The sequence below is a fragment of the Oncorhynchus clarkii genome, chromosome 24 (assembly GCF_045791955.1).
Source record: "Oncorhynchus clarkii lewisi isolate Uvic-CL-2024 chromosome 24, UVic_Ocla_1.0, whole genome shotgun sequence".
NCBI lineage: Eukaryota > Metazoa > Chordata > Actinopteri > Salmoniformes > Salmonidae > Oncorhynchus > Oncorhynchus clarkii.
In genome coordinates, this window is record NC_092170.1 from 19,584,808 (window position 1) to 19,611,008 (window position 26,201).

The 26,201-nt window shown below is 43.7% G+C and overlaps 1 protein-coding gene across 7 annotated transcripts; it reads left to right on the plus strand.

The window, feature by feature from the left end:
- The first annotated feature begins 15 nt into the window (after positions 1-15).
- Positions 16-25,855, plus strand: LOC139382918 (protein moonraker-like). Of its 7 annotated transcripts, none has more exons than XM_071127193.1 (17): positions 16-445; positions 2,934-3,221; positions 3,339-3,606; positions 3,861-4,033; positions 4,129-4,350; positions 4,813-5,005; positions 6,005-6,174; positions 6,305-6,441; positions 6,549-6,704; positions 7,250-7,339; positions 7,658-7,745; positions 8,207-8,290; positions 8,505-8,675; positions 8,878-8,959; positions 9,165-9,285; positions 21,673-21,903; positions 23,070-25,855. In XM_071127193.1, exons 1-17 carry the CDS (start codon positions 344-346, stop codon positions 23,221-23,223), a joined length of 2,730 nt encoding a protein of 909 aa, XP_070983294.1. In that variant the 5' UTR covers positions 16-343; the 3' UTR covers positions 23,224-25,855. The 7 variants fall into 7 exon arrangements, with proteins under 7 accessions (XP_070983294.1, XP_070983288.1, XP_070983292.1 ...); XM_071127187.1 differs by having other exon boundaries at positions 17-445; positions 3,336-3,606; positions 6,008-6,174; positions 6,302-6,441; positions 8,204-8,290; XM_071127191.1 differs by having other exon boundaries at positions 17-445; positions 3,336-3,606; positions 6,008-6,174; positions 8,204-8,290.
- The last annotated feature ends 346 nt before the right edge of the window (positions 25,856-26,201 follow it).

Below are 26,201 nucleotides of genomic sequence, written 5' to 3' on the forward strand. Positions count from 1 at the left end.
AAATACTCACTTCCTGTTTTTACGGAAGACAGTGCTTATTATTGGTTGTCATGGCGGCGTTTTAATTAAAAAAAACTGAGATTAGATTGCTAGCTAGCTGTCGAAGTGTATCCCGTACAAATAGTCCCCGAGCCACATATTTTCAATGTATTTACATGTTAATAATCGAAGCATAATGTTGCATGACTAGATACGTACTGCAACGTTAGACTAAGGTTGGCAAAATGGATCAAAGCTAACCGTTAGCCTAACTTTAGCTAGCTATCTAGGCAGCTAGCCAGGGTTACAGCTGATGTACATATACCGGTAGCTAGCTAACTAGCTAGCGGATTTAGGAACAGCTATGGCTGCAAACTTTCTGAAGGAGTCTCCGATGACATTAGGACAATCGAAAAGCTGGGTCACATTAGGTACAAATCGTAGCTCTCGACTTTCTCAGAACCAGGTAAGACAACGTTAGCTAAAGGACATTCATGTAAACCCACATATGGTCAAATGGATTGTGAACTATCTGACCAATAAACCACGATTCGTAAAACTAAACAGGCAGTACTATCAGACCAGGTATGCACAAACACGGTAACGTTAGCCCCACAATGGACGGTCCAGTCACCTTTCCTGGGGCGGCAGGGTAGCCTAGTGGTTAGAGCGTTGGACTAGTAACCGAAAGGTTATAAATTCGAATCCCCGAGCTGACAAGGTACAAATCTGTGTTGTTGTTTTTGTCGCACTTCTTTGCTTTATCTTAGCCAGGTCGCAGTTGTAAATGAGAACTGGCCTACCTGGAAGGGAAACTTAGCGAAAGGATGACAAACTGGACAAAATCATGAAGAAACCAAGTGATAATCAGATGCAGTCGAGTCAATGCAGGACATGTTCATAAAAAGTCTGCAAGCTACAACACACATGATCATGGACAATGCTACACACCCACTCCACAGCGCTCTAATGCAACATAAACTCAGCAAAAAAATGTTGTCTCACAACAACAACTGCGTTTATTTTCAGCAAACTTAACATGTGTAAATATTTGTATCAACATAACAAGATTCAACAACTGAGACATAAACTGAACAATCCAGGCTCTTCGCTGGCCATGGCAAAACACTGACATTCCTGTCTTGCAGGAAATCACTCACAGAATGAGCAGTATGGCTGGTGGCATTGTCATGCTGGAGGGTCATGTCAGGATGAGCCTGCAGGAAGGGTACCACATGAGGGAGGAGGATGTCTTCCCTGTAACGCATTGAGATTGCCTGCAATGACAACAAGCTAGGCCCGATGATGCTGTGACACACCACCATGACGGACCCTCCACCTCCAAATCGATCCCACTCCAGAGTATTGGCCTCGGTGTAATGCTCGGTGTAATGCCACTTCAACGATAAACGCGAATCCGACCATCACCCCTAGTGGGACAAAATCTTGACTCGTCAGTGAAGAGCACTTCTTGCCAGTCCTGTCTGTGGGTTTGTGCCCATAGACAACGTTGTTGCAGGTGATGTCTGCCTTATAACAGGCCTACAAGCCAGCCTCTCTCAGCCTATTGCGGACAGTCACTGGCCACATCTGCAGTCCTCATGCCTCCTTGCAGCATGCCTAAAGCACGTTCACGCAGATCCTGGGCATCTTTCTTTTGATTTTTTTCAGAGTCAGTAGAAAGATGTCCTAAGTTATCATAACTGTGACCTTAATTGCCTACCTTCTGTAAGCTGTTAGTGTTTTTTTTTTTTTTTTTACCCCTTTTTCTCCCCAATTTCGTGGTATCCAATTGTTGTAGTAGGTACTATCTTGTCTCATTGCTACAACTCCCGTACGGGCTCGGGAGAGACGAAGGTTGAATGTCATGCGTCCTCCGATACACAACCCAACCAGCCGTACTGCTTCTTAACACAGCGCACATCCAACCCGGAAGCCAGCCGCATGTGTCGGAGGCTACACCGTGCACCTGGCAACTGCGCACTGCGCCCGGCCCGCCACAGGAGTCGCTGGTGCGCAATGAGACAAGGAGATAGATCCCTACCGACCAATCCCTCCCTCACCCGGACGACGCTAGGCCAATTGTGCGTCGCCCCACGGACCTCCCGGTCGCGGCCGGTTACGACAGAGCCTGGGCGCGAACCCAGGGACTCTGATGGCACTGCAGTACAGCGCCCTTAACCACTGCGCCACCCGGGAGGCTAGCTGTTAGTGTCTTAACGACCGTTCCACAGGTACATGTTCATTAATTGTTTATGGTTCACTGAACAAACGTTTACAATGAAGATCTGTGAAGTTATTTGGATTTTTCAAATCTTTGAAGGACAGGGTCCTGAAAAAGGGTTGTTTCTTTTTTTGATGAGTCCTGCCCAAAAGGCCATTTTTACACACAGCCATTATAAATGACTAATTTGTTATGCCTTTTTAATGTTTAGTTGTTGCCTATTCTCCTGAGAAACAGCATCATTTCTTACCTGTCTTTTATGCCCCCCCACCAGGTGCCTTATTGTTACTATAAACTGGTTACCAACGTAGTTAGAGCAGTAAAAATAAATGTTTTGTCATAGCCGTGGTTTGCGGTCTGATATACCACGGATGTCAGCCAATCAACATTCAGAGCTTGAACCCCCTCGGTTTATAATGTGTTTTATCATGTGTTTGTCACTGATACGGGTCCTGTCTTTGTCAATTTATTGATATGATGCTGAAGTGATAAAACAATTTCCCAAGTTGGGATTAATAAAGTACAACTGTACTCTCTGCTCTCTCTCTCTCTATCTTATGATACTAGCATGCCATCATGAGGGATATTGAAATATAACATTATGAATGCCAGTTGATGTGGCCAGATCATAAATTGGACAGCCGGATGTAACATCAACTTAGCTAGCTAAGTTGGTCATTATGTCATTGCAACAACAGGAATGATGCCAGTGCCACTTGTTCTCTTTCAGTTACTTTTCAATGCAGCCATGCCTGCCAACGCCTATAACCGTGCTACCCAAGTTGGCCCACCTGCACCCATTGTGATTGAGAAGCTGATGCCCTGGGTAGAGAAGCGGGATGACCTGGATAGCACCTGCAGCTCTCTGTGTTTCTCTGCTCTGTCTGAGGAGCGTCTGCTGGCTGCAGTCAGGCTGGCCAAGAGAGATCTGAGGAAGAGACGACAGGAGTCATTGAACAGCTCCCCCATCAGACCACAGCCAGAGGAGACCACTCCCATCAAGAACAATGTGGAGCAGGTAAATAAGAGCTCATCAGTATACTCCCCTTTCATTTGTACTGTTTATATCCATCTTATTCTTCTCCAAGAACGATTCATCGATGATCAGCCTTTATAATTGTTCAATTTCAAGCAGAAGGTGGTTGTTCCTAAGGGGAGGTCCAAGACCGCCGGCCCCAAAGAAGATGTGATTCAGTCTGGAGCCAAGGTGCTTGTTTACACCCCCCAGAAGTACGTCTCCATACCCCCTGGGCCTGATCATGGCCGGTCCCCCCCAACCAAAGACCCAGGCCCAAGGCAAACAGCCAGCAAGGAGCCCCACACAGCCCTCAGCCAGGAAGTCCGCAGGCTGCAGAGAGAGCTGGCCAACTTCATCCAGAGAATAGATCAGCTGGCTAACAGAGGTAACTCCACATAAATAAAGTCACCCATAAAGTCACCCATACCAGTCAAATGGCCATGGTCAAATGGCCATGGTCAGAGGTTCTAGTGATTCTATTTCTATGGGTAACACACCTGGAGTGGCACCTTGTTGCCATACAGGTGCTAATATGCCAATCTATTTAATATGCTGTTATGAACTTATTTGAATGGTATTTATTGTATGGGACACTGCATGCAGTTTAGAGGCCCATGTGTATTGTGCTGTGCATTGCAGGGCGAATGGTTGTAGAGCCCTTGGAGCCTGATGAGCAGCGCAGGGTGGTGGTCCGCAGACAGGAACAGGCAGCCCGCTCTGCACGCATCATCTACGTGCTACAACAACAGGTGAAAGAGATCCAAGAGGATTTAGACAAATTACGCTCCCAGAAGATTCAGCACACAAACAAAGTAAGTCTCACTTAATAACCCAAGCTGTGATGAGGTTCATGATGAGGACAATGACAAAGACTAACACCCATCTTCCCCTGTCTTCGTTTTCTCAGTCCAGAGCGATGGACAGGTTGGCTGCTGCCCACAGAGGGGCGGTCAGGGCCATGCAGGTGTTCACTAATCAGCTGTCTGACACGTCTGAGGGCAGGATGCCCTCCTATTATAAAGAGCTGGGCCAGCTGATCCGCCAGCTGTCTCTGTGCTCGGCCAAGGTGGAGGTGGGCCAGGGATCAGCCGTCCCAGAGACTGCCCTAGACATCCTGCTGAAACTAGAGGTCAGTCATAGGCTGAGTCCCAAATGGATACTTATTTTCATTTGTAATGCAGTACTTTTGACCAGGGGCAGGGGTCAAAGTTCTCTGGTCCTATGTAATGCGCTATATAGCAAATAGAAAGCCATTTGTGATGCATCCATAGATTAAATCCATCACCTACAGGTCACACTCACCTTATGACACAGAAGATGGACACCAGAAAATGTCCCAAATCTATTGCTAACTTTTGATAAACAATCGAACTTTGTAAATCAATATTATGTTATACAAGCAATGCTCTATTTAAAAAAACAAAGCTATTCAATCTAAAGACATTGGAAATAAATGTGCTGGAGAGCTACACAACCATAGGTAGAGCTGATGTATTATACACTACATTTAATTTAGATTTTTATTTGGCTTCTTGAATTTGAATGTTAACAGAATATATTTGATTTTCCTGTCTCTCTGTGTGTTTCTCAGACCCTGGATACTGCTCTAAGCAAACAGGAGAGTCACGCACAGAGGAGGCAGGCCCGAGTACGCAGCTCCTCCCCTGCACGCCACCGCAGGTCTCCACATCGCAGCACGTCTCCTCCCCGTCCACCCAGGGGCCCTGTCACCAGGGGTCTCAGAGGACCTCGTAGAGCAGCAGGTCCCAAGAAGTCCTTCCCTGGTGAGCAATGAGCAGGTGTTCTCATTCTAATTCTGGCTGAGTGACTCAGCATTCAGAGACACTCGTTATCTCAGTCAGCTGTGCTGCTGAAGCTATTTTATTAGCATTTTAATAATGATAGCCTAATTAGCTTGTCTTTTTTTTAAATTATTTGCTTATTATTCCATATCCTCATAGCATCAATAAGTAATGTAAAGTCATTTCATACATCATAAAACTGGGAACAACCAACACAGCAAATGCGTCAGACAAATCAGCATCCCCCTCCTTCGGTTGAAACCACCCACACACTGACACAGCAGTTGATAAAATATCTGATTCAAAAATAGGACATTTATTGCGTGGGCGGAACATTTCCTGAAACTGCATTTTTAATTTGAACGTCTTTGTTTACCCTGTTATCTCAGTGTGAACGAGGGAGCAGATCTTTACGGCTCCCATGGCCCAGGAATCACCTGAAGGCTTAAGTGCTGCGTGTGTTTGGGCCTCCCACCAAGCCCGAATCAGGGCACCAGGGTGGAGATTAATGAGGGGCTGGCTGAGTGACACAAAGAGGGGAAAGAGGGGCTGGGTCCGGTTCTCTGGCCATGGGTCTCCTGCAAGCAGTTCATTGTGTGGGTAGCTAGGTCCTACTGTATTCAGTCTCTCTGTGGGAGAGTGAGTGCAGCCACCACACATCACGAGAGGGTTTGTACTGTGTCATATGCACAGGTCTCCTTGGCAACTAATAACAGGTCCCACTGTCAATGAGCAAGCCCCCTACCTTCTCCACACTGCCAAACAAGCAGCAGGCAGGTGTCTGTTTGTGTGCTTGTTGGCCAGGTAATTGGGTAGTCTGTCAAAGGAGCAGGCAGATGTTATTCCTATGGGCCGGGCCATACAGGCTTTACTAGTGTTTGATTAGTCATGTCAAGCACTGTAACACTTAGCCTCACTGTTGAAGTGTTTCAAAACAACATTTCAATCAAAACTGATTATGAGCCAATGTTGTGATGTTAGCAGATAGGAGAGCGGTCCCTCGGCATCAGCAGCCCCCCGGAGCCACAGAGCCTCCTCCACACCTGCATCGCAGCCAGATGCAGAGTTTGGTCCATCTCAGAGAATTCAGGGAAGGAGTGGGGCAGGTCCCCAACAGTCAAGGAGGACCACTGCACCCCGACAGGACAAAGGTCAGTGAGTTTAATACGAACATTTTTGCGGCAATTAAATTTATTTTAAAATGTTCATTATATAACGGTCTAGCCTGAACTATTTTCACTACAATTGTGTCTCTTAAACATGATCTTTGTCCAAAAGCAGGGAGCCCATGTGAGGGATGCAGGTTTCCAGCAGCCCACAGTGGCTTCCAGGCTGAGAGTGTGTCAGCACTCACAGAAGGAGGCCTCTGTGCCCTGGATACCCACGTCACCTCACTCTCCTAAACAACAACAACAGCGGTGAGCTCTTTTGTAACTTACTCTCGCTGTGTATTCTCTCTCCTTCACTTAGTCTCTTTTAATTGTCATTTTTTTCTAATCCACTTCCACTTGTGTTATGTGACCAGCTCCCCTCAGAAGGGGCCAGAGCCTCGATGTCTCTTCTCCCCCCTGAAGCCCTCCTCAGGACCCTCAGAGCAGCAACTAGTTGGTGTGGTGACAGCAGAGCAGGACCAGGGTCTGACCTCTGATAGACAGAGACAAGCCCACAACGAAGCCATCAGGTCAGTGATAATGACAGTATTAAATTGTATTTGCGTAATGCTTTTCCTTTAACACAGAAAACATAAACCATTGGACATGGCAAACAACCTTGTGCCTTATTAGCCTCACTTGTTTGAGGTTTTAGTTGATGTATAATAGAGCAAAATGAATGAACCAAAGGAAACTGCCCAGGGAACAGTTAAATTAATGGATCGGCTCATTTTGAGTAATTAAGTCATTTAAAACCCTGATCTCAGACCCCACTTTCTGAAAGCTGCAAGCAATACTCTGATTCCAATTCAAAGTTAATTTCTCCAATAAATTCAATCTACATGCTTGCTTCTTCGATTGGGGACATTATTTATTTTTTTTAAAGCACCGTGATGGATAGCAGTACCTGTCTTCCTGCACTAAATTCAAGTGCACAGCAACCCTCTGCACTAATCAAATCTTAATTAGTGCAATTGAGGTCTATAATTAATCCAACGCCTGCAGCCTGTTTCGGTAGCTAACATTAGGACTGGTTCTGTCTGTGTTGTACTGTGTGTTTTATGTGAATGTACAGGCAGGCCTGGCTGGACAGGATGACCATGCAGAGACTGAGGGACCTAAATCAGCTGAGTAAAGATGAAGCAGAACGCATCCAGAGACTCCGGTACACTAGTGTAGTACTACGTCCTGTACACACTCCCTGTCATAGCCTGGGAACAAATATACTGTTAGTCTACCCTGTCAAGCTAAAAGTGGAAGGTCAAAATATTTTGTAGTTGTGTCAAGGTACTTGTTCCTCAGTGTGAAACTATTAAAACTGAAGCCCTCCAGGTTTGTGACAAGTATGAGTCTGGAAATCAATGGACAAACACAATATTACCAAGCCAGAGGGGAATAACTGAGTAAAAAGACACGATTCAAAGCCTATATACTGTCACACCAGGCTTGTGCGTGTGTGTGCGCGCGTGTGTGTGTGTGTCAGGTCTGAGGTGGGCTCTCCAACCCAGTGGGCTGAGAGAGCTGAGCAGGAGGCCCGAGGGAGACTTCAGCCTCTGTTGAACCAAGCCCTGGTAAAACAAACATTTCAACTCTCCTCTCAAAACATAAAGGCTTGTATGCACACAAAAAATAGACTTTAGACAATCCTTTTTAGTTTTCTTCTTGCCTTTCAGCAGGCAGGGAATAAATAACTGAGTGTGTAACTTTTCTGCCACTCAATACCCACATTGTTGTTACATGAGAAAAGCCTGCCCCCCCCCCCCCCCCCCCCCCCCCCCCCAGGAAATCCACTGAGGAGTGGGAAAATCAATACATCTCATTTGTAATTGAAAAATCCATACAGCTCTTTACCACCAGATTTGTGCCACCACAGTGAAATGAATAGGGAATTTACAGGCCTAGGGTGTACTGCTGCAGCCTTGTGTATGTGCTGAGTGACAAGACTGAGTTAGAGTAGGAGAGGTTGGTGTTAGGCAGGAGAAGGTCAGTAGTGGTGTGGTACTGAGCTTGCCCCACCTGTGTACCCCAGCAGATGGGAGCTGCTGCCTCTCAGACCTGGGACAGAAAGTCCACATCATCACTGAGGCATCAACTGTCTGAACAGGCTGCAGACAGAGTGAGTAACCCTGTCATATCTTAATGATACTGACCTATATTACCGTTTTAATTTATGTTTTCTAAGTATTTGAGTTCCAAATGCCCGCAGGGCTCTGGTCAATAGTAGTGCACTATATAGGGAATAGGGTGCCATTTGGGGAAACAGCCCTGAAGTGATTCCATAAAACCCTTTCCCATGTGCTGAGCTCTGTGCTATCTACCTCCCTCTCCAGGCTGCGGAGAGCGCTGAGGTGCTGAGTGAGGCCCTGCTAGAGGAGCTGCTGGCCGATGCAGCGCGGGCCGCCTGGACGGTGGAGACAGACAGACGGACGGAGGGTTTGGCCCAGCTCCAGCTCCAAGCCCCCACCCTGGAGAGCATGCTGCTACGCATGGAGGAGATGGAGGTGAGCCCTGAGCACAGCCCTAAGGAAAGGCCTTTCCACACAGGGAGTTTGTGTGATGTTTGACAGCCTTGGTCAAGCTGTGCTGTGGAGACAGTGAATTCACTGTCCAGTCCTGTCTGGATTCCTGAAAAGGCTTTGTATTATTGTTTGGCTGAATAATTCATTAAAATAATGTACTTCTGTTGTCTGTGTGTCTGAGCAGAAAGACCAGGAAGCTGTGAGGAGGCGTTTTGCTACCCTCACATACTCAGACCCTTACTACTGGAGCAGAAGGGACACTACTGGTGAGTAAACAGACCAAGTAACTCCTCCACACAGCCACCACACACTTTTGCATGGGGGTTTGAATTGTTGTTCCTCTGGTACCCTGCAGGTGAAGGTATTGTGTTAGTGCTGTTTTAGCCAGTAATGCTAGCAAGGCTATCCCTCATTCTCACTCCTTTTCCACTCCTCTTTCTCTTATCCCCCTCTCCCCAATCTCTTTCTCAGGGCCCCAGAGGTCTGTTCCAATCTCCAGGCCAGTCTCTCCTCAGCCCGTTAGGATCACCAGGCCAGCACTGAGACACACCACCACAGCTGACATTGTCCTGGAGAGCCCTGTGGAGACCGGGTGAGTTGACATGTGCTCTTCTGTTTTCTCCCTTTCCCAGGTCATTTCTGGTGTTGCCAAAGTGCTCTTCTCTGTGAATAGTCCTATGCACAGTATTCAATAGAATATTGTGTATTATTATAGTATCTGTATGTTAATATGTTTGTTTTGTAGTAATCACCATGCAGTACTGTAGCCACCATCTTAGAGAAAGCCCTATCTGAGTTTAATGGGTTGATGTGTGGACAGATGGTTTACTTTTATAAACTGGGTGGTTCAAGCCCTGAATGCTGATTGGCTGACAGCTGTTGTATATCAGCCTATTTATAAAAAAAAAATATATATATTTTTTTATTTAACCAGGTAGGCTAGTTGAGAACAAGTTCTCATTTACAACTGCGACCTGGCCAAGATAAAGCATAGCAGTGTGAACAGACAACAACACAGAGTTACACATGGAGTAAACGATTAACAAGTCAATAACAAAGTAGAAAAAAAGATAAAACATTGACAAAACATTTTATTTTTAATGCTCTAATTACATTGGTAACCAGTTTACAATAGCAATAAGGCACCTCTGGGGTTTGTGTTATATGGCCAATATACCACGGCTAACGGCTGTGTCCAGGCACGCCGACTTGTCGTGCCTAAGAAGTTCCTTATTGCTTAATTCTACATTTACTGTTTGAATATTGTAATGCCGTAGATCATTTATTGATGTTGCAGATTGTAGTTAAGGTTTATGCGATGCTATACTGGGAGATGGGACCTCTGGAGTCTCCTCTAAATGTCACTTCATTACAGAGAAGAATGGTGTATGACATCACTTAACCTGCTCAGACAGGAACTCATTAAGGTGTCAAGGATGGCATGGGACAATATAACCAGACAAAACTGATGCAGAACATTGATCCCATTAATTTAAGACAGTGAGAAAGTGCCCAACAAAATCACCGTCCCAAAAATTGTCAATTGCTTTATTTTCCAGTTGGCGTCCACAACATAACTGATGGAGGTGGAATGTTGTTTATTCCTTTCCCAGAAGGCACTGCTTTGTTGTGCCTCAATTCTGGCTGTTCATCTCCACCCCTAATGTCTCCTGGCTGCAATGAGACCAAGCCTAACTCCTGCCAAACCCCCTCTCCCTCTGGCAACACATAGAGGGAGTGTGCCTCTGCCTCCCTCCCCTGCCAGAGCTTTAGCTGTAGCTGCCGTTGCTTAAATGAACTAGGAAAGTGAAGGAAGAAGAAAGATTGGAGAGTGTGAGAGATGGGAGCCAACGGCTGACAGGGGAAGTAAGTTGTTGAGAGTGGAGCGGAGCGGACATGCCAGCATGATGCAGTGGAACAGATTCAAGCAGGAGCACCATTAGCAGATTAAAGACAGAGTAGTTCACTGATTCTGCCCCAACTGGACCTTCTGGACGGGCTCAGACCAACTCTTCTGTGACTCATCTCCCACTCAGTCTGTCTGCTTTTAGCCACCCATCTGTAACCTTCTGTTGCTGTCTCTGAAGAGCGGGAAAACTAGTCTGGGCACCAGTCTCTAACATCCCACTCCTTGTGTCTTTGGCAAATGACACGGAGTGGAATGTAATAACTGAACAGAGACTGGCAACTAGGTTATGGGCAAACCACCAGGAAACTATAACTCTTGCTGTCTGTTTTGTGAGTTAGGAGGAAGATGTGGTAAAACCCAAACTCCATGCATAGCGCAGGTTATGACTTTGTCTAGTAATTGATATGGTTTATGGGTAAAACAATGCTTGCAGGACTCGCTGAGCTTGGCTTTCTTGATCCTGTATTGGAGGTAGTGATTGGCCAGATTAGCTTTACTTCTAACCTTGTGTTGTAGATAACAGCTACCTGTATCATCCTGCCTCTATGAAGATAGTATTAGACTCATCCAGGGCAGTCTGCCTCTGTGTCTTCTTCTCTCTCACGGCCCAGTGAATTACACAGTCCAATGGGACTTCTCACCTCTGCCTGAGTGGCAGGTCATTTAGTTTGTGTGTTTAGAAAAAGGAAAGTGGCCCGTGTCTTCCGCATTGCCTCTGACACAGTGTTCTCTGACAGGATTCCTATAAAAAGACTAGCAGAGTGCGTCATGAAAATTCTCTCCCTTGTACTTCCCTTGCTTTCCCCCAATAGCTGTATGATGGAGATAATGTGGAAGTGTCTGATCGAAAATGAAGCCAGGTATTTGTTTGTATCGACGAGTGCACTCGTGTGAAAGCACAACACAATGATTGTGTGTTGTGTGTCTGAGAATGCCGGGTAAGTTTTCAGCGTATTCTGTCTCATTTGTAAAGCAATAGGCATTGATTCTAAATGGCACATGGATATTGTCTCGTCCCCCACAAACCGACAGAATGACAGATATTCTGCATATTCTGGAGTTCTTCCCTCCACTCTTTCTATTATCCTTGAATATGTAGAGAAAATTTGTCAACCAAACACTCAGGACTGAGAAGGATTGCTCTTTATGTGCCAACATACAGGGAGTGTATTCCACTTCCTTTCTTCCCAGTATGTTTCCCTGTAGGTCTGTGTTCTGAGTGCTAGCTTCAAAGGGTTGACAGAGATAAAGGTGCCACTAGAGAGTGATTCCATAGAAAATCGGGGGGGGGGGAAACGAACATGATTTTGGACATTTTCACTAAATGTAATCCATAGGATTGTCCTTTGGAGGAAAGATTGTTGACATACTGTATATTTGACATTTGTATCTAAAAGTGTAATTGGGAAATAATTAATGGAAGTTGGCATATTTATTACATTTTGGCCTTACCCTCCTTTAAGACTCCGAAATGCAGTGGTCACCAACTTTTTCGTCCCAGTCAAAACCCAAGCCTAGATCTACCGCTCAGATTTTTTATATATTTTTATACATGACTTAAAAATGTAACATTAACCTAATATTAACTGTTCTGTAGAAATGAGGTTTGTGCAGTAGGCCTTATACATTATCAAAGCATATACAAGGTCAAATCAGTGATCTTTGGGTCAGAAAGAAAGAAGCCTTAGTTTCCGACTTGGAATTCCGAGTTATATATTTTATATATTTTTCCCATTCAGATCTCGTTTTTCCCAGAGTTTCCAGTTGTCTTGAACGTATTGAAGTGGAAAGTCTAAGATTTCTCAGTGGAGGGATGGAGAGAGCAGCAGAGAGTTCACCTCTCACTGTCCCTGCCCTCTCCTTCCTTTCCTCCTGTGAGTCTGACCAGAGAGAGGGGACACCAAAGATGAACTGAGGTCAGTCGGTTGTGGTAATACACCTTATTATGAAAGTTAGATGCCAATCACCATATAAAGTCCAAAGAAGAAAAGGCCTGGAAGGAGGAGAAATGACTAGAAATTATTTGGTTGACCGTTTTGTGTGAATTAATTGTCGGAGTAGAGGACCTTGTGCATTTCAGGTAAAATAATAAATAGGACAAATTAGGTAGCAACTGCAAGCTAGCTAGCTAAATTGCCATAAATGTTTAATGCTTTTAGACCTGTCCCCAAATTAATATAATTGGTTCAGAGTTTGTTTTGATATTTCAACCTGTGTGTCGTGATCGCCTTTTGGTGTGGGTGGGACAAAATCAATTTGTGCACAATGGCTCTTGGGCACATCCGGTTTGGGCATGGTGTTATGGTTAAACTCGAGTCGCACCGCATCTGAATCATGCATAAATTAATGTTGTTCCTATGACCAGAGAAAATGTAATATTCCTTGATATTAAAATAGACCCGGCGAACTGCTAATAATAAAAATTCAGGGATATTGATACACTTGGCTACTCATTCATTGCAGCTGCAGCGTAAGTGAAAGTAGGGAGAAGAGTGTTTTGTAATAGTGCTGAATAAAAACGTACACGTGAACTCGGGATCTCCCGGTCCACCGATTATTGCAGAGTGTTGTATTTTCAGACAAATGAAATGGTTCAAAGTGGGAACACTTTGCCTACCCGGTGCGCAGGGCTACTGAATCATATGCACGTTGGTTTTTCTACAGAAATGTTTGGTGATCGACTAGGAATGCCTTAGAGATCGATCAGTCGATCGCGACCGACAGGTTGGTGATGCTTCCATAATGTTTCGTCTGTAGGTGCTACAAGCAAAAAAATGGTCTTATGAAGCTTTACTGCTTGCTCTGTAATATGAGTAGTATTTTAATGTCAACACACTTTTTTTGACGTTAATGTATGAATGTTGCTTATTTTTCTGCTGGTGATTTGCAGGATGTGCAGAGATCATTGCACATCCTGCCTACTGTGCCAATTTCGCTGTATAAAATGGGCCATAACTTTAAAACTAGCAGAGATTCCACTCTAGAGCTTTGAGATTCCCGTAAGAGTGTTCAACAATATATTGAAAGATACATTTTTCAATATTCATGTTTATATTTGTCAGTACTCATACATTATTGTAAACATAGTTTATTACTGAAATTTAAAAAAATACTACAGAGCACAAATCTAGAGAGCACAAATCTACAGAGCACAAATCTACAGAGCACAAATCTACAGAGCACAAATCTACAGAGCACAAATCTACAGAGCACAAATCTACAGAGCACAAATCTACAGAGCACAAATCTACAGAGCACAAATCTACAGAGCACAAATCTACAGAGCACAAATCTACAGAGCACAAATCTACAGAGCAAGCGGTAAAGCTTCATATGACACAAATTGGAGTCTTAAAGGAGGTCTGGGTAAGGCCAAAATGTAATAAATATGCCAACTTTGATGAATTATTTCTCAATCGAATCAGCTGTGTAGTGCTAGGGCAAAATCCCAGGACCGAGTTTGGGAAACCCTGCTCCTAAGGTCCATTCTAAGGATAACATTTTGTGTAAAACCTCCAAAGTCATGGTCTTTTTTTTGTCCTGGTTTCATATGGAATTACTCTAGAGGGGTTTCTGTTCCATGTAGTGTGTCTGGCTCACTGATTCTTCTCTTGGCGAGATAGTGTTTGTCTTGGGACATCTTCACATATCGAAGAGACATAATTATATTTCTACATGTTTATCCTCAAGTGTGCAGCCACATCTTGCTGAAGGCAGAGATTGTTGCTGAGTGCATATCTCTAGTACTGCACTGCCAGCGCTAAAATGTATATTTCTCTGGAGGTTCTTCTGCCAGCCCTCATAGTCCTGTCAAGATCACATCTGTTCTTGATTTATCAGAAGTGTTATTCAGGCCGGAGGTGATTATTATTCAGTAAGTGAAGCCCTTCTGGTAATTACAGCACACTATTGCCTGTTGGATGGCTCATATGGGAATGACATTTCTCAGAATGCTTTCTGACTGTTCAACCAGCCCTCCCTCCTCAGATCAGAAGATATGAGCAGGAGCACAGGCTCAATCTATTACCACCGTGTAGCTCCTAGCTTCAAAATGATGATTCCCATGTCTAGTGTTGTATTGTTCTCATTTAATTATTCTTATTACATTCCCAACTCCAGGAAGTTGCTGCACTGAAATTGTGGAGATTGAAATATAGCCTATCCACCATATGATAATGCTCACTTTGATGCCAGGCAAAAGACAATCAGTAGACTTGATTTAGTGAAAATAAATAATGGACCAGATGATGGTTATGAAACTAGTTGATGTAATGCCTAATCTAAGTTCTGGTTCTATATCTGTGGCTGTCCTTATTCTTCTCTACGTCGTTCATTCATTTGGCCAGGTCTCCCCTGTAAAAGAGGTCTTCTGACCTCAATGGGACTTCCTTGATTTAAAAAAAGGTTAATTAAAATCAAATAGATCCCCTTGGGACCACATCAGACAGAGGTGGAGTGGAGCTCTGGGCCGTTGTACAATACAGTGAAGAGAGCTCTAGGTAGGTTCTGGACACAGCTAAATTACTCAATTAAACTATGCCCAATTTACTACTCGTGCATACTTGTTGTGATGAAGTACAAACTTTTTCAGGTTTCTGCATAATGGAGTGTTAGTGGAAAATAGGTCAACTGAGGATACATCTAAAGGGAGAGAGAGAGTTATTGGTATCATTATGTTAATGAAATTCTGTTCTCACACTTTTTATAGGGCTGTCCATCACAGGTCGATTTCCACTAAGTTTAAGTCGCTGGGGAGCAAACCCCTTTAGTATGTCAGACAGTCACTAGAGGGGGCTAGTCATTCTATAAGGAATGGATAGTGGTAGCTAGTGTGTGTGTGTGTGGACAGTTGTTGTAGTGTAGAATGTATGAAACGGGTGATTACTGCTGTGTGTTTGGGAAGCGGTGAGTGGCACAGCTGCCGATTTAGCGTTGGGAGCTCAATATGTGAGTGTGTGTGCCTGCCTGTGATTACAACCAAACACTGCTCAGTATAGGGAGTCAGCAGGCCCCTCCACTGCAGACAACACAAACACACACACAACAGGGATTGGATGCATAGCCATATCTCATAGCTTAGAAAGCAGTGCACACATCATTCAGTATGCCTATCACTCTGAAATTATTTGATTCTATTGTTTGTCATTGAGGAGCTCAAAGGCTGTTATTGGTTATTTTTTCTCCTGGATGTTGAGAATAGAACACGATGTTGTTATAGAACACGATGTTGTTATAGAACACGATGTTGTTATAGAACACGATGTTGTTATAGAACACGATGTTGTTATGGTATAGAACACGATGTTGTTATGGTATAGAACACGATGTTGTTATAGAACACGATGTTGTTATGGTATAGAACACGATGTTGTTATAGAACACGATGTTGTTATGGTATAGAACACAATGTTGTTATAGAACACGATGTTGTTATGGTATAGAACACGATGCTGTTATAGAACACAATGTTGTTATAGAACACAATGTTGTTATAGAACACGATGTTGTTATAGAACACGATGTTGTTATGGTATAGAACACGATGTTGTTATAGAACACAATGTTGTTATAGAACACGATGTTGTTATGGTATAGAACACGATGTTGTTATAGAACACGATGTTGTTATGGTATAGAACACGATGTTGTTATAGAACACGATGTTGTTATGGTATAGAACACGATGTTGTTATAGAACACAATGTTGTTAAAGACCACAATGTTGTTATAGAACACGATGTTGTTATGGTATAGAACACGATGTTGTTATAGAACACAATGTTGTTAAAGAACACAACTGTCATCTGATTTGTTATGAAATTCATAGGAACTCTTTGCTCCCTATTCCCTTTTCTTCAGGTGTTTTGTTATTTGTCATTGACAAGTGTCGCTTTCATTCGGGGTAGGTACAAAGCCTGTTGTGCTGTATTGAGATCCCCTAAGACAAAAAGCCTACACTCCCCAATATTCAGTCTTTGTGTGTCAGATGTTGAATTCATATCTTTCCACCATTTCCAATCATCATGTGTGTGTATGTATGTATGTATATATGTGCTATAACATCCTCTTATAAAGTCTTCTTACCGACAAATGTACACTTCTGTTGAGGTATCATTTGCCCGAAGCTCTCCTTAGAAAATGTGGTTATAATTGATGATGAGGAAAAAATATAATTAGCTATGGCTAATGTACAAATATGTAGCCCCCTTTCACTCCAATGAACCACTTAGCTATTGAGTCTAGACTAATAGTCCATCATAAAGATTGAATTAGCTGCTACAGTCTAGAGCTTTAATGGAGATACTTCATCCTGAGAAACACTCAGTACTCAGTCCAAATGCATTGCCTGTAATTCTAATATTTCAACAGACATTAGACTAGAGTACAGTTGAAGTCAGAAGTTTACATACACTTATGTTGGAGTCATTAAAACTATTTTTTCAACCACTCCACAAAATTCTTGTTAACAAACTATAGTTTTGGCAAGTCGGTTAGGACATCTACTTTGTGCATGACACAAGTACTCTTTTCCAACAATTGTTTACAGATTATTTCACTTATAATTCACTGTATCACAATTTCACTGGGTTAGAGGTTTACATACAGTTGACTGTGCCTTTAAACAGATTGGAAAAAATGATGTCATGGCTTTAGAAGCTTCTGATAGGCTAATTGACATAATTTGAGTCAATTGAAGGTGTACCTGTGGATGTATTTCAAGGCCTACCTTCAAACTCAGTGTCTCTTTGCTTGACATCATAGGAAAATCAAAAGAAATCAGCCAAGACCTCAGAAAAAATTGTGGCCCTCCACAAGTCTGGTTCATACTTGGAAGCAATTTCCAAATGCCTGAACCACGTTCATCTGTACAAACAATAGTACGCAAGTATAAACACCATGGGACCACACAGCCGTTATACCACTCAGGAAGGAGACGACTTCTGTCTCCTAGAGATGAACGTACTTTGGTGCAAAAAATGCAAATCAATCCCAGAACGATAGCAAAGAACCTTGTGAAGATGCTGGAGGAAACAGGTACAAAAGTATCTATATCCACAGTAAAAATGAGTCCTATATCGACATAACCTGAAAGACCGCTCAGCAAGGAAGAAGCCACTGCTCCATAACCGCCATAAAAAAGCCAGACTACGGTTTGCAACTGCACATAGGGACAAAGATTGTACTATTTGGAGAAATGTCCTCTGGTCTGATGAAACGAAAATAGAACTGTTTGGCCATAATGACCATTGTTATATTTGGAGGAAAAGGGTGAGGCTTGCAGGCCGAAGAACACCATTACAACCATGAAGCACGCGGGCGGCAGCATCATGTTGTGGGGGTGCTTTGCTGCAGGAGGGACTGGTGCACTTCACAAAATAATGGTATCATGAGGGAGGAAAATGATGTGGATATATTGAAGCAACATCTCAAGACATCTATCAGGAAGTTAAAGCATGGTCGCAAATGGGTCTTCCAAATGGACATTGACCCCAAGCATACTTCCAAAGTTGTGGCAAAATGGCTTAAGGACAACAAAGTCAAAGTATTGGAGTGGCCATCACAAAGCCCTGACCTCAGTCCCATAGAAAATGTATGGGCAGAACTGAAAAAGTGTGTGCGAGCAAGGAGGCCTACAAACCTGACTCAGTTACACCAGCTCTGTCAGGAGGAATACGCCAAAATTCACCCAACTTATTGTGGGAAGCTTGTGGAAGGCTACCTGAAACGTTTGACCCAAGTTAAACAATTTAAAGGCAATGCTACCAAATACTAATCAAGTGTATGTCAACTTCTGACCCACTGGGAATGTGATGAAAGAAATAAAAGTTGAAATAAATAATTCTCTCTACTATTATTCTGACATTTCACATTCTTAAAACAAGGTGGTGATCCTATCTGACATAAGACAAGGAATTTCTACTAGGATTAAATGTCAGGAATTGTGTGAACTGACTTGTATGTAAACTTCCGACTTGTATCTGTACTTCATAAGATGCTGTAGATCCTTATCTCTCTCTGTGACCTGGGTTGAATTGGGGTGAGTGATTTATGTTGGAGATGATGGGTGATTGTGCTGGAGATGATGGGTGATTTATGCTGGAGATGATGGGTGATTTATGCTGGAGATGATGGGTGATTTATGCTGGAGATGATGGGCGATTATGCTGGAGATGATGGGTGATTTATGCTGGAGATGATGGGTGATTTATGATGTGTGATTATGATGTGTGATTATGATGGGTGATGATGATGATGATGATGGAGATGATTATGGGTGGTTATGATGGAGATGATGGGTGATTATGCTGGAGATGATGGGTGATTATACTGGAGATGATGGGTGATTTATGCTGGAGATGATGGGTGATTTATGCTGGAGATGATGGGTGATTTATGCTGGAGATGATGGGTGATGTTGATGATGATGGAGATTATGGGTGGTTATGATGGAGATGATGGGTGGTTATGATGGAGATGATGGGTGATTTATGCTGGAGATGATGGATGATTTGTGATGTGTGATTATGAATGGTGATTGAGATGATTATGGGTGGTTATGATGGAGATGATGGGTGGTTATGATGGGTGATTTATGATGGAGGTGGGTGGGTAGAGAATCTACTCCTCAGTATGCGTCTGGTGAGAGCAGCGGAGAGGGAGTGGGTGGGTCATGCATCATTGGAGCGGAGGGAAAGAGGTCTCCATGGTGAGAAGACCTAGTGGAGAGAGACTGAGAGCTGCCCTACATGTCCCTCGCTGACTGACCACAGCTCCACCACCAAGACAAACAAATCTATGGTCAGATTAAAGACTGGTCTGCTGTTGCTCCATACTATCTAAAGACTGATTTTTTTTCTGTTCTCTCCAGTCTTTTGTCCAGGGCTTTCTGACCCTGTTCCTGGAGAGCTACCCTCCTGTATGTTTTCCCTCCAACCCCAGTTGTAACTAACTTGATTCAGCTGATCAACCAGCTAATTATTAGAATTAAGTATGCTAGATTAGGATTGGAGTGAAAACCTACTGGACGGTAGCTCTCCAGGGACAGGGTTGGAGAGCCATACTTTTGTCCCTGGTGTGTTCCTCTTTCTCTCAAACGATCATTCTCTTGTACTGTTCTCTCAGAACAACTCTTCTAAACTTGTTACAGGAGAGGAGCATCTCAGTAGATTTGGTGCGGTGATGGCTGTTACCCGCCCATCTAATCAACCTCTAGCTCCCGAGAAACACTGCCCCTGTCTCTGCGATTGGCCCTGATGGGTAGAACCATCTGTTATTGTTGTTGGCAGAAAGAAAATAAAAGTTTCTACCACATTGTAATGATTCACCTCCTTTTCTCTGCACTGTTTTCTCTATCCACCTGTTTTCTTAATGCATTGAATTCTTCCTCTGCTCTCAGAACCTAAGCACCATTTCTCTAGCAGTAGAGCTATAGCCAGCATCTTCCCCTGAATCACCCCCCACTATCTCTGAAAACAGATTTGGGTCTCTCTCTCTTTCTTGTTATTTCACTCTCTCTCGTACACTCTCGCTGTCTCAGAATCAAACCCAGCTCAGTCTGCTTCCTGTTTGATATATCACATATGGAGCTGGTGTTTTGCCACTTTCTCTGTTTCCTTGGCGATAGACTTCTGGAGTTGTTGGAGAAGAATGAGACAACGTAAGATATTTGAAGACAATTTCATACACTTCGCTGTGGGAATTTATGGCTCAGGCTGCTCATCAGTTTGAGTTGTTTGTGTTTTTTCCCACTGGGCTTTTCTGTAGTAGGTGGATGTGAGAGGGCTGGGTTTGTCAGGCTATGATCAGACTGCAGCTACCCTCTCCTCTCTCTCTGTCAGCAACTGCTGCCCATTCACAACAGTGAACAGGCTGCAAAATAATCACCACTGACGATCAACATGTCAGTGAGTGTGTCCTCATTGTCTCCTAACTTTCTAAGCATCCTTGTAGAGCCAGGAGAAAGAGTAGTGCAGCTTGTATATTTTACTGGAAATGTTAACATTCACATGGTCTTACCCACCAAGGTGAAAATCACTCGATAAATATGCAGAATTCATCTTCTCTTTCGTGAAATTGTGCTGCCACTTGAATTTGTGTTTCCTGGCTGTGCTGCCAGGCTGGTGCCCCCATTCCCACACTCTTAGTTGCACATAATGCTTGGGAGACTTCACACTGATTTGAATCTAAATGTGTTATTCTATTTTTTGTGGACATAAAGGAAACGTTGCAGCAGGGAAAAGGGAAATGATCGCCACAGTGGCCCTTAAATGACCCAAGAGCATAAATGGGCCCTGTGTGTAGTCCAGGGATGAAGCAAATTGGTAGGGCCAACAGTGAATTACCCACCCTGGCACTTCTCCCTGTGTGTCTCTGTGCCCACAGCCTGGCCTCATGTTGTGTAGACACCAGGAACAGCAGGAGCAAACAGGGCCAGGGACTGGACTGGACCTGGCTTGGTGTGTGGGGAGAACATTAGAGAGACATTTTGCTCGTGGAACTGCTGCATCTGTCTCTAAATATAGTATCAGCCAGAGTGCTGTTGCCAGAGCTAGACTGATTTGCTCACAGAAAAAAATATTACAGCCCTGGCCTGGACATTGCCCACCTGAGCCCCTCAGGGAAGTGTGGGGGTGAGGGATGTGAGTGGAGCATACAGACTTTAGGACGTAGCATCACACCCCTCTCAACCTCCTCTCTGTGTGTGTGCCTCTTCGGGACCACAGTGAGGACATGGCTCTACAAAGAGGTTATTCGGTTACCAAGGGCCTCCTTCCTCCTCCAATTGACTCGGGCGCCTCTCAATATGGCAATTGGCTCCGGCCCCTACCTCAATGAATAGCAGTTCTATTCCAGGCTGCTGCTTTTCCACTTCCATTGACAGATGTACCCAATTGAATCAGACTGAATGGAGATGAGGACAATGTAATTAAAAGATGGTGTGAAGCTCCATCAGTCTGGTATTCAGCCTGAGCATCCTGTCTGTCTGTTTCTGTCTTTCCACAACCCGAGCATACTCTGTCTCTCTCTCTCCAGTCTGAACACCCTGTCTGTCTCTCCATCTCTCTACAGCCACAGTGTCCTGTTTGAGGGCAGCATCAGGGAGGAGGTCTCCCCAGGTCAACCTGGCGGCAGCAGCACCTTCCCAGCCCCAGGGGAGAGGTGGGGAGACGGGACGCGAATCTCTGTGCCAGCCAGCATGCAGAGGAATATCCAGCAATACAGACAGGACCACGAGGCCTACCTCCGCCTGGTAGCCCACGAGGCTGTGGGCAGCTTCAACCCCTGGGCCATTGCAGACAGGTGAAATGGCACTATTTCTGACCAGGGACCTATGGGTACAGTTTTACTAGTTTCATTTGGGATGCAGCCTAGCAGTACAGGCACAATTATAGTACTTTTCACTGTTTCACCTTCTCAAATGTACATTTTGCTGCTTGGGTTTGTTGTCCCCTAAGCCATCTCGACAGATTTGTCTTATTTGCCAGCCAGTTATGAATGACATTGTGTGTAGGAGGATGGATTATTCACCTGGCTACACAACTCTTCCACAAACATTGTGCTCTTTCCTTATTCAAACATTAGGCCCAGTGTTTGACTAGTTGTGGGGTGCGTGTGTCTGCATGGTTTAGCATACTGCGCTACAGGATCTGGTCTCTGGTGTTCACAGTTGTTATTCTAGCCCACCCACACATTTGCATATTTAAAAGAATTCTTAAGTTGGTGCAATGCAGAGAATCCCACTTGTCTCAATGAGTATACTGAATGCATTAGAGTGTGATAGATCAGAAATTCATCATATTCAGACATTTCAAAGAGAAGCAGATATAATTGAATAATCTGGCAATTTTTGTTAACGTTACCAAAGGAGAGATACTCAGGTCTGGCATTTGGAGATGCCCCTCTCTCCTCTCACCATATACGTGTGAGGGAGTGTGAATTGCTGCAAAAAAAGTGAGCGAAGAAAATCAACCCTGCCAGCCGAGGGACAACTATTATTGTGGCCTCGTTACTTTTAGAGAGAGAGAGATGAGAGCGATGACAGGAGAGAGAGAGATGACAATCATATGCCGTCCTCTTGAGCTATGCATCTGAACTATTCTTCATTTGTTGGGGGAGGGAGGTTGTTTCAGAGGGACCAGTCCAATTACTCCAGTATCAAGGGAAATATGGGGGGAAATGCCATGTCAATTAGCCTGCTATTCTCACACATCAGAGTAACCTGTCTATCTGTGAGATGTTGGTAATAAGCTGCCCATACCAGTCAGTGTGTGGTGAGGTCCCTGATGTGTGCTCCCTCCCTCTGTCTGATTTGAAAGACTAAGCAAGAACAACCTTGTATTTTTTGCATGTGCACCCTTGCAAGACTTTTTTTGGTAAGCACACAAGCCTTATGTACAACTGTATCTTTTTGTTTGGTTCAGGGACTCCTGACATTTTTCTTTCTCTAATTTTGCTTCTGCTCCCAGTCTGTCAGAGGAGCTTATGTCCGAGGCCCTGGCTGACGTAGCAGCAGAGTTCCAGGACGTCTGTGAGGAGTACGCAGAGGCTGTCTTCACCTCCGAGTTCCTTCAGCCAATCACGTCACCTCCTGCTTCAGTTCCACCGTTAGACATCCAATAGATCCTCTTCCTATTCACAGACATTGGGCGAGTTAGTTAGGTGTACTGCGTAGATGGATATTTCAATTCAGGACCAACAGAATAGTCAAAAAAGTGCAAATTCCGCAGTCTGCATTGATGTGACAGCATTCAGAATAGAATGGAACTAAAGCAATGCAGATTATTCCTATTTGGCAGGTTCCCTTCTGTAGTTCTTCCAGAGGGATGGGTGAATTCCACTGGGAAAGTTGGTTTTGATAAGTTAAGAGAGAATATTACTACACTACAGGGGATTAGAAGATTGTCTCCCCTCTTTCCATAAATAAACCTCTCCCAGAGGATTACTCACGCTTTCCGTTTCCACATTGAAACATGGAAGTAAATTCATTGTTTGGGGGAATTAACAATAGGGGGTAAGCAAGCCAAGGGTGCGATTCATTGGTTAATAGGAAATCCGGATAGCATATTGCACTCATTGAAATTGTGTGCTTCACTTCCCATGGCATGCACCACATACTATGTTAGCCAAATGACAAATGTTTAATTCAATGACAGTGCATATATCATCAGTGCGCGTTGGATGACGGAGCGGCCTGAGCGGATATTCTCAGGCTGTGGAGAGAGACTTGAAAGCAGCTGTGAAGGAGGAGAGAGAAACATCCAGATGTTGAGTTGGCCCCTAGAGGAGCTGACTGTGACAGGGGACAGAGAGTGACTGAGTGAATTAGCTCACTCTGAATCAGACACAATTCTCTCCGCCAACTGTGTTTTGTGTGGGTGTCTGAATACATACAGGCTTATGCACGTACACATGTCTCACTCTCACAGTTCTGTTTCTTCCCAGAGCTCTACACAAATTGGACTCTAGGAGCCATTTCAGCATTATAATAGGAGTTTTTTAATTGCAGAATTCTTGAAATTGAAAAATATATTGTTTGTCTGTGAGAGTCAGGATGGCTCATTTCTAATTATTTTTCATTGTCATTGTGCTAAATGCTGTTTGTTGATACCTAGGTTTTGAATGTATCACCTCCCACCCCAAACAGCCAACACAGACTCATCACAGAAATGTATTTTCAACACAATTAACAAACAGAACAACAAGATCTGTTTATGATCTATTCTGATCTGTGAACACAGAACATAATGAAATTGGTTTTGTGTGCTTTGATGCATTTCATTTTTGTGATGTTTTATGGCAGACTGTTTTATACTGGTGCCCAAAGTTTATTTTCAAATGACCTTTTTCTGGTACAATATTTCAAGTTTGCTTTATTTTGTCAAAATTAGGTATCGGGTGATTCACTTGATGTTAGTATTAAACCAAATGTTTAAAATGAGATGCATCTTGCTTTAACAATTTGAACTACAGACACCCAGATACAGGACTCTTCTAATGGTGAAAATGGCCTGTCCCTACAGTATGTTAGCCAGCAGAATTATCCTTGTCAAAGACAGAATTCATGTGACCATGAATATTGACTAGTCATAATATGTATTATGTGGAACACACAGGGACTCATTTTGAGGCAATGATGTCCATTCAGGCTGGATAGAATCATTTTAGGTTTCCCTCAGGGACAGTTCAGCTGATGGCTGGCACTTTTCACGATTCTTAGAAAATTGGATATAATCTTTAGCCAAGTGAGATCATTTTTCTCTCTATAGTATCCATATGGACATATTTACCTATTTACAGAATCAGTGACATTTTCTTACTCTGAACAACTACTGAAGAGATTGTAGTAGTTGGATCCAATCTCTGGGCGTGGATATGGGAGAGGAGTGCAGCTGCTCCAGTTGAGAAATTGATCAGCACAGTATGTGCCCTCCCTGGGCTATGATCTCTTGACGTCATCATATAGTCTGACCTATAAAATCTCTGCATCAGCAACGAGAGAGAAATAACCTTGTTTCCCCCTCAATACAAGGCTGTGGGTAATCTTAAAGCAGTGGCAGTCAGAGCTAGCTATCAAATATGAAACCCTTATCCTTGCTTTGTCATAAGGCATGGTTAGAATTTGAAGATGTATTGAAAGCTACGTCTGTGTGGATGGTTAAAAGGCTAAATTAATTTATTTCAAGACTTGAGGTGCAACGTTCATTGTTGTTAATAGACAATCTGCACATCTCTTGGCTTATTTTCTGCTAGAACCCACTGACCTTCACTGTGGAACAGCCCCATGGGACAAATCCAGTAGTGTAGAAAGACAATTGGTTCTGAGTGCTGAGATCTGGTGCTTTGAGTTTCACTCTGTTTTGCCCTCAGAACAGCCTCAATTCGTCAGGGCATGGACTACAAGGTGTCAAGCGTTCCACAGGGATGCTGGCCTATGCTGACTCCAATGCGTCCCACAGTTGTGCCATGTTGGCTGGATGTTCTTTGGGTGGCGGACCAGTCTTGATACACACGGGAAACTGTTAAGTGTGAAAAACCCAAAGGCCTTTTCATCCTTGATGGAGCATAATGTGATAAACATCCATCCCCCACCAGCCTTTGCCTTCCTACTGATTCTCTGTCTGTTTGCTTTTTGTTTGTTTACTTTGGAAAAATATTGTGTGCTTGTTTTCAAAATGCTTAATGTGGTTGATAAAGAATTTAAACCGAGTATTTATATTTGTTTTTGAATAAACTGTTTTTTTAATGAACAACCCATGCTGTATCCTCTGTCATGGTATTGGGGAAAGATGAGTTGGGGGGGGGGGGGGGGGGGGTCATGTCTCAAAGCAGAGTCTGCTGTACACTTGGCACACTGCCCTTAGTGGCTTGGGATGAGATTGTTTCTAAAGAATAAACCTATTCTACCTAAATTTAATGTTTTTTTTCTTGTGAGTGAGGCCAATGGGCGTAATAAATTCTATCTACCTCGCTGTCTTCCTGGCCCTGCAGGCTGTTTCCTTTCACTCTCCTGCTAGAATCTCAATACAGTGTCTTGGGACATAAGTATTTTGTCATTGGTCCTCCTGACTGGTACATATATCCTGGGCCCTCATGGGGTT